The following is a 9215-nucleotide window of genomic DNA, read 5'->3' on the forward strand; positions in this document are numbered from 1 at the left end:
ACAGTAAGAAACAAAGTAGAGAAAAATAGTTTGTTTTGTCAATTGGATTTTAAAGTAATTGAATCAGCCTGTGTGGACTCTTGACAAGAAAAAAAAGAGAACTATTTAGAGCTTTGGATAAAACTGTGATTTCTTATAGTGTAAAGACTTTTTGTACATACGTTTGATTTGTTTTTAATATCTATTTTATAACAAGTAGATTGTGTGCTGTCCGTTTATTGTTCGAATTTATCACCAACAAGTCACAGAAACTTACTGTAGAAGAATCCAAGCCCACTCATATACATTAAAACCCCGAAAGAAACACGCTTTGAATTAAGTAGAAAATCATATAATCTTACTACAAGTTTTGAAACTAGATAAGTTATGCTGTATGAATTATTTTCTGTTTTGTTTTCTCCTTAAGTCTTCGGGAGGAAGAGTACAAATGCATAGCACTTTACCGAATCCTTTGCCGGATTAATCAAGCATGGGCTCCCGAAAAAAAGTAGGACCCAACCCTTCTGTGTTGGTTTTAGGTTCTGACTTCTATCAGCAATCAATTTCATATAAAAACTAGACTATGTGAAAATCAATATGTTAAAACCGAAAAAAAGAAAAAAAAACAACATTGAAAGAAAGTTGATAGCAATGTCATTTTCGATTGCAATGAATACTAGTGGCTCCAAGTTTTGTTATGTTGTTGATACTCTTAGGCGAGTTTTTACAATCTTCAATCTGGAAAGCATCTCCCACATGAACACTGAGTAACATTATGATATATTTGTACGCCTCATACAAGTTTCCATAGGCAGAAGAACACAATCTATAACTGCATAAATGTTTAAATGCACATGAAAAACAATTTCTACAAGCAACTTCATCACGAGCGGATGTAATTGAGGTTCAAATTCATCCAGTACGTCATCTTCTGTCTCTGTAACATCACTTTCATGTAAGTCTCTTTTCAAGTGTTTATAGTTGGAAGCAAATGACACCTACTCTTCATGGAGTGAAATTGAATCAATTTCTGTAATTGTTTCACAGAATTTTGCTTGCATCACCAATTACCAAGTTGAGAACGTGGGCATAACACCAAGTATGGACATCAATTGGACGTATTTCCTTCATTAGTACTTGTAAGCCATTGTATGCACTGTTCATATTAGCAGCCCCATCAAATGAGTCTCCAATGCAGTGTTTAAATCAAGTCCTACATCAGTTAAGGTTTCCTTTAGTAGTGGATACCAGAGTCTGTTGCATCAAGAAGGCGCAGAAGTCTTTCCTTGACCTGATCATCTACATATCTTAGAACAAAGGCACATTGGTCATGAGAAGAGATATCTTGTGTACAATCCATTTGTAATGAACAAATTCCAGCCTTCTTAGCTTCCATAGCCACAATATCTTTGATCATATTTCCAATCAAATTGCTTAAGAATGTAACCACTTTTCCTCTACCTCTCTTTGATGGTTCCCGCTTCTTTGTCTTTTGTGTGATATCTTTCAGATGATCTTTCAGAGCTGGATTATATTCTGACACCAAGTTAACTGCTTCTAAGAGATTTCCACGATTTTTAAAATGATCTTCATCAAACACATGCTTCTGAATATTTGCTTCGATAAGGCAAAGTTTGAAATCCGACGAAGAAAATAATGTCAATAATAATGCTCGTCTTTGAAGCACTTGACTCTGTCGGACTAACAGCTGATTATGCCACAGTCTGTGTTCAACCGTTCTTTCTTGGATGTGCAGGAAATAAGCTTGTGTTGAGTCCTGATGACATAGCGATTTTTCGTGCTCAAGTAACCTTGTGGTGATGTGTCCCCAGTCTGAGGTCTGAGCACCCTTCTATCAATTGATTATTACGATTTCTTTTAAATGCAAACATTAAACAAAATGAGCAATGCCAACTATTTTTCTCGCTATTATATGTCACCCAGGCTCGCTTGACATCATTATCATGACTATCTTTGCGACTGTAAATCACTCTGCTATGTAAGGTATATCTCTAGTTAGTCGATGCGATGAAAATTCCAGATTTTTTTTTAATAATATTTTTAGGCTTTTCAAAAACATCACTTGTTGAATGAGAAGATACACTTAGTTCTTGGAAATTTGAGCAGGAAACTTTTACAGGTGATTCTTGTGTAATCTGTGTTTATATTATAGTATTTTCAGTTTCTTTTTCAATCAATGTATTACTACCAACACTTTCTTCTGGAACATTTGAGGATTGAATCTTAAGAGTTTTTGTAGGAGAAGGTTGAATGGCCTTTGGTTGAGCTGATGGGCATGGTGATTGTAGAACAGTAATACCAGTTTCTTCTTCAATCTGTGTAGTAGATGTATTGGAAGTACCTGCATCTGTATTTAAATCACTATCGTTTTCTTTTGATGATTTAAAAAAAATACTAATATTAGTCCAAGTTTTCAACTTTTTTATCTCTTGTCTTTGTTTGCGTTTCTGAGCACCACTTCTGTGTATATATTTTTTCCACCTTCATCCATTTGTGTTATTTTTCAAAAACAAAACAATTTCTTAAAACAAAAATATTTTCATATGATACTAATATTAGACCAGAAAAGAGTAATTACTCATGATTAAAAAGGCTAGTAAAAACATCATGAACAGCATGAAAATAATAAAATTAAATTACAAATGTCAAATGCACAATAACAGTGAAAGTTCGAAACTTATACTTTTAGAACAGAGAACAATAATCTAATATTATATATTTTATAATATAAATAAAAAAATTAGGTAATATTGAAGAATAGTGTTAATTGTCGTTTTAAACTTTTTATTTGATGCAATAAAAATATTAGAAAATGTGTTAACATTTTTTCTTAAACTGGTTTACGGGCCCCTACCCCCACAGGCCCGCGGTCTACATCCTATCTGCCCGTATGTTCAGTCAGATGAGAACAGTAATATCTTTAGGGACTAGTACAACGGAAAAAAGACGAAAGATTCATATCTGAATGTTTGTTTACGCTAAAAGATAATAGTTTGTTTAACAGGGCGCCTGTTTCCCCTCTAACTTATGTATGTCTCTGAACAACTCTTTGTAGCATATTTAATTATTTTTTTTGTATTGTTTACGTGTTCAACAACACGATAATGTAATCGGGTGTGTGCCCAATTTTTATACTTTTGATCGATTAACGTTTTACAGAGACATTAAATAATGCTTTACTACTATGGATTTCTTAATTTTTAGTTCACCAATCTTGTATTTTATAACTGTAAAGAGCATTGGTAACCTCTTAGAGTTAGAAACAGAGATTCAAAACTGATAAAAAAAAACAACAACAAAAAAGAACACCCTTTTCTCTTGTGCCCTCTTGTGGCCAACAACTTAATAAAACAACGACTTTTCGAAGATATCTCTTAGACTGACGCACAACAGTTTGAAAAGGTTATCAACATACTATTTAGTTATCGTCATGACTGGTTATTGGATTGTTGTATGTGTACCAAAGGATGACGTTCCCCACAAGAACGCGGATTATAGTAAGTTATATGTTTTTTACCTTTCGCGACTTTATTGTCTAGCTTTCTTTTTAACTACTCGTTATGTATTTTTCCTAACGTATTATTAATACATACATAATTACAATACTTATATATTTCACTAGGTGTTGGTTAAGGTTAGTGTAATAATTGTTTCAGGAATACTAAATTTTAAAACACAAAACATAAGTAAATAATCGATATATTACACATGAAAAATTCGCGAATAACATCTCTTTATATTTAAAAATTAAAAGAACAACTATTACATTTCACAGAAATTTACTTTTCTAGAGACTTTAATGAGGAAGTTCTGTACAAAATGAAGTAAAAGTTAATATACAGTTCGTATAATACTGTTGGTATAGTTAATACTTTAAGGTTACTACTAAATAAAATATTGCGAAGGAAGTTTAAACCACTTTTCTAATTGTTTGTTTCAGAGTAATAGTTAGAAAATGTTTTAAATGCAAGAACCCTATGGTATCTTTTGCCCCACCTTTGTATTATCTCACAATAAAACACAGCTGTAGGAAACATTCATTATAAAGACATCAGGACTTTTAAACTGCTTACAACAAAAGTTCTAAAGTTAAATACTGACCAATACAATTCAAACTGTTCAGAGTGAAAAACAAACCCTGAAAATAAGCTGCAGAAATTATTCGTGACAACAACATAATGCTAGTAAACTGTTTGAGACATAAATAATTTGCTGTATTCTGTCTGAACCAACATATATGGTTATGTGAGTCAGTAAACAAAGGGACTAGTGAAAAAAATATTGGAAAAAAGTTAAAATACATGTCTATAACCAAACATGTTTTGAAAAACATATGTATGGACTGTTCTTTACGTTAAATACTTTTAGATAGTAGTTAAATTTGTCAAAAACAACTTTAGAAAATGTGTGGTAAAAGGAATGTTAACGGAAGATCTAATTATTTAAAGACGTTCATTAATTCTTTCTGGTATCAGATATTCTCAATGGAGAATACTTCAATGTTGTAAGAAGTTCAACTAGCTTCTAAGCATTTAAAAAAAAACATAGGTGTTCCTATGGTCAGTTCATTGTCGAATTTTAGTGTAAACAGAGTTGTAATAATACCGGACGATCTCCATCTCAAGCAGGCTGAGTAGTTTTATCAAAAGGAATTAATTTTGTGTCTACTCGCAACTGACTGGATGAATGTTGTACAAAGACAGACGTGGAAACATTCTACAAGCGGTTTCGTTTAAAGACATAGTTTTTCAGACGAGGCTCATATGAAAATAATGCAGCATTGTGAATATTAGTGAAAAAAAAGAAAAAAAAACTAGTTGCGACACATTCGTGCGTCCTCTTCAGTCTCAACGAAGACAACGTGAGACTGAAGAGGACGCACGAATGTGTCGAAACTAGTTTCTCTGATATCAGACTTCTAACAGGTTGTTCCGTTTACTGTGGTTTTTTCACTAATTGTTGTACACGATATTGTGTTCTTTTATTATTGGGAATATTGCTTCCAATATAACATTAACTCCGACCACGTCCAATGATACCCTTCCCGTTGATTCATTACATATCATACATACTAGAACAACATTCATTGCATTTGACCATTTCTAGTGTTTCGAAACTTTTACCAATCACTATCGTGTTAAAATCAATACTTTTAAACTCAAAAATATCTCTACAAGGTAAAATCCCATCAAAGGTGAGAAACTTGCTCTATCCACCTTTAAGACCCACAAGTACATTATTATCAAAGGTGGTGATGCTGTTGTTTGGCATAATGAAATGCCCATTCGAGATCTAACAAACAACTAAATGACTACATCTTCTAAAAACATCTCTTTCACAATCCTCTTCTCCATTTTTAGAAACTTATCCAGGACAGTATAGAAGAATTAATCAAATCCAACCACCTTCCCCCTCTGCCAAGAATCTTATGCTACAACACCCCAGAATTGCCCTTTTCTACATGTTACTCAGATTTCACAACTCCGGGCGTCCAGGACGCTCCATAATATCTGCTGTTTTCCACGTACATCAAGAGTATTTTTCAACTTTTAGTATACACTCTTCTTACATACGTTAAAGATTTATTTTCACTATGGATGTCCATTCTCTATACACCCTTATACAAACCATCTAGGCTGATCACACTTAAACAATTTATTAACTGAAGAAGCGAACTCTATTCCCACAAAGAGACATCATACTTCAGCTAACAGATGTGGTACTGACTTTCTCTTATTTTGGCTTTTACAGACAAACATATCAACAGTTAAGAGGAGTTGCCATGGTTACCAAATTGTGTCCATCCTATGTAAACTTTTTTGTCGGTTATGTGAAGAACAAATTCACAGAAATTCCACTCACAAACTCCCTGCAATTTCTTATCGGGAACATCGACGATATTCTGGCTCTTTTCACTGGGCACAAAGAACTCGAACTTTTGCTTAACAAACAAACAAACAAAAAGCAGTTATTTTAATTAAGTAATTACGGCTTCGGTTAATATCCCTTTTACCACACCTTTTCTAACCTTGTTTTTAACAACTGTCACCATTACTACCCATTTTTCTGTGTAAATAATATCCGTTTGGATTATTTGTTAATCCCTTTTATTTTATTGTATTACTCATTTATGTTTATAGCTTTAAAGTTTTTTTTTCGTCCCATCTCCGCCAGGGCGTTTTGGTTATTGTTTATACTTTATTGTTTTATGACGAAGCTAGAAAACACAACAGCTATATTTGAAACATCTCACTCTGCATACACGCCTTGCCTTCTATTCTTTTCATAAGCTGTATTTCTAACTATCTGTACTTTTTATATAAAATCTCAACGTTCTTTATATTATGTACTTTTAGTAGATAAGTCTGATGAAGGACATACACCCAAAACGAATCAAATAAGACACGTTTTTGTTATGCACGTCTCTTTTAACTTTTTACAGTATTTCTTCCAATGGGTCTAATGATTTTATCTTGAGTTGCTTGAAAGCACCTATTCTACTTGTGTGTTTTTGTTGTTGTTTTTGTTTCGATTTTTCCTCTAGAAGTGAGTTGAGCTCAATTAAACCCGATTTTTTCCTCCACAGCTTTAACTGGAGATAGTTCTGGTCATCTTAACTTCAAACCCAGATATTCTTTGGTTGAGGTGAGAATTTATTTTATTGCTTATTTTGCATCACAACCGATTCGATACTTACTAATTAAAAATATTATTCTAATTTATACCAGCTACGTATTTTAAATAATGTATACATCTTAAAACAGTGTTAAGTATAATAGGCCTTACGACAATTATCATTAATTATAATCATGCCTTGTCTGATTAGAAAAGACGTTCACACCATTATATGTGTTAAATATTATTATCTGAAAAATCTCAGACCTAATTAACTCTTCTCTAGGCATTGCAACAAACGTTGAAAGAATTTGATATTATAGATGCTGTTTGGACTTCTTCTGAGAATGACAAAGTTTATCAGGTGATTATAAATTAAGCTTTGCTTTACTATTCGAAATAGACATTTGCACATGGTGTTCGCATGTTAATATTACCATTGGTATAGTTTATCAGAATATTTGTACTGGCTATTAGTATTAAAAAGTCGAATTTTCTACTGAATTATTGAGAATTGTTTTCGTGTTTGATATATTTTGTATATTTTTATTTGATGAGTAATTTTCAGTTGCTATATTGTTAAGCTACCTCCTTATTGTTTTTGTTTGTTTGATTGTTGGCTGTGCTAACCGCTTTGTTTAAATTTAATTTCATGTAGTAAAATTTAAAATTTACTTACAAAATTCTTGTAAATCTATTGATTTTCTAGGTTTGTTTGAAAGGGAAGTTTATATGAACTAAGACAATTAGATCTTTTGGATATGTTGATTAAACCTTGTATTCTCTAAGTAAGACAGAGTGTGTGCTTTTAATGGTGGATAGCACGTTTACTTATCAACAAATAGATATCACAAATAGTTATTTTTAACTAAATGCAAATAAGTTAAACGCCTCATTTTCATTTAAATTATTCAGATAAATTTTACTGGAATGTGGTTAAATTTTGAAATTTTCACTTTTCACCTTTTTTATTCACATTTTGCTGTATATTTTTCTCTATAATACACATTTACAAATAGTGGATTACAGAAAACTATATCTACAAATCAATTGAACATCTGTTTGGTTTTGTGAATAAACGTTTCAAACAGATATTTGTTGAATATTATATTGTTAGAAGGTTTAATCTCTCTTAACGTTCAATCACGTGATCGGGTACTTACTAATTTAAAACACAAAAGTAGAAAAAAGAAAGAAAATTATTAGGACAATTTAAAAATTAATTAGATTGTATTTCTATAACTAAGTTTATGTCTCTCAGTGGGTCAGCGGTAAGATTACGGAATTACAACGCTAAAATCTGATGTTGGATTCCCTGCGGCAAACAGAGCGCAAATGGCTCATTGTGTAGCTTTGCAACAGCAAAGAACGATAACCTAAATTAATATTGAGAACTATCTTTTCAAATAAACAAATAACATTTTACACAATGTATTTTATTAGGTGTTTTTTCCATGCCAATCTGCACATGATACCGACGAGCTTTTAGAAAAATTAAGGTCCTACGAAATATCCCAGAAAAATGGATCCTCTATTGGGTATGTACCGTTTCATGCTCGGTTTAATGCTATAAATATAACTGACACTTCAAAACTTTAATAAAGAAATAATATATCTCTCTCTAAAGGGAATCGTCTAAGAAAACTATTATTCAAGCAAGTAGTACTTCGAAATATGTTTTGTATCTAATATGAACCCCTAAGTCTAAGAAGAAGAAAAGGGAATTTTTTAAATAATACTAATTTGCCCCTATTAACAACCATGTAGAAAGTTAATGTATTGAATATTTTTTTTTCTACAATTATATTTTGTTTATTTCAAAGAAAATGCAAAAAATTAAACTCGAATTTGAACTACGAAAACGTTTACTGCAGTAAAAAGTAGCACTTGGTAATAAGTGTTCAGATATAGGATTTAAAACGACAGTGATGATGTTTTTGAATAAATAAAAATTATTTATTTTAAAAAGTATTACAGAAACTAAAAATGGTGGACCCGGGTTTCGACTAAATAATTCTCCTTGTAATTTGCTTATTATGCATTCAAGTTTGTATATGGTTTTACTTCTGATCACCAAACATGCCCGCCCTTTCGGCGGCGGGGCTTTATCATGTTATGGTCAATTCCACAATTTGTTGGTTAAGTAAAGAGAAGTCCAAGAGTTGCCGGTGGGTGTTGAATAACTACTTTCCCTCTAGTCTATCACTGTTAAATTAGGGACGGCTAACACAGATAGCTCTCGAATAACGTTGCGCGAAATTCGAAACTAACCAATCTTCTGAAAACATCACACGAAGGTTTGAAAATATGATCACACATTTTAAAAACGTTACAAAAACAGTTGTGCTAGAGAATAAAATGCAAGATTTAAACCAATAAAATCATCTTTATTTTGATCAATATACATTTATGATAACGTAAGTACTTTTGTATTTCTTGTTATCATAAATGTTATCATATATAAGATACTTGTATACTAGTGTTACGACAGCAGAGGTCACGTGACGCTTATATCACGCCACTTCCTTCTCGAACCTTCATGAAATGTCGGGAGACTACTACTTGGGGTTGTCTTGTATATATAAGACCGGCCAAGAAAC

At 32.2% G+C, this 9215-nt stretch overlaps 1 protein-coding gene across 1 annotated transcript; it reads left to right on the plus strand.

The window, feature by feature from the left end:
* Window positions 1–3384: 3384 nt before the first annotated feature.
* Window positions 3385–8174, plus strand: LOC111087566 (the record flags this gene model as incomplete). Its single annotated transcript, XM_022394602.1, has 4 exons — window positions 3385–3497; window positions 6587–6645; window positions 6902–6979; window positions 8059–8174. Coding segments are annotated over exons 1-4 (320 nt in total), but the record flags the coding sequence as incomplete, so codon positions are not given.
* Window positions 8175–9215: the final 1041 nt, after the last annotated feature.

The sequence above is a fragment of the Limulus polyphemus genome, unplaced genomic scaffold (assembly GCF_000517525.1).
Source record: "Limulus polyphemus unplaced genomic scaffold, Limulus_polyphemus-2.1.2 Scaffold2305, whole genome shotgun sequence".
Lineage (NCBI taxonomy): Eukaryota > Metazoa > Arthropoda > Merostomata > Xiphosura > Limulidae > Limulus > Limulus polyphemus.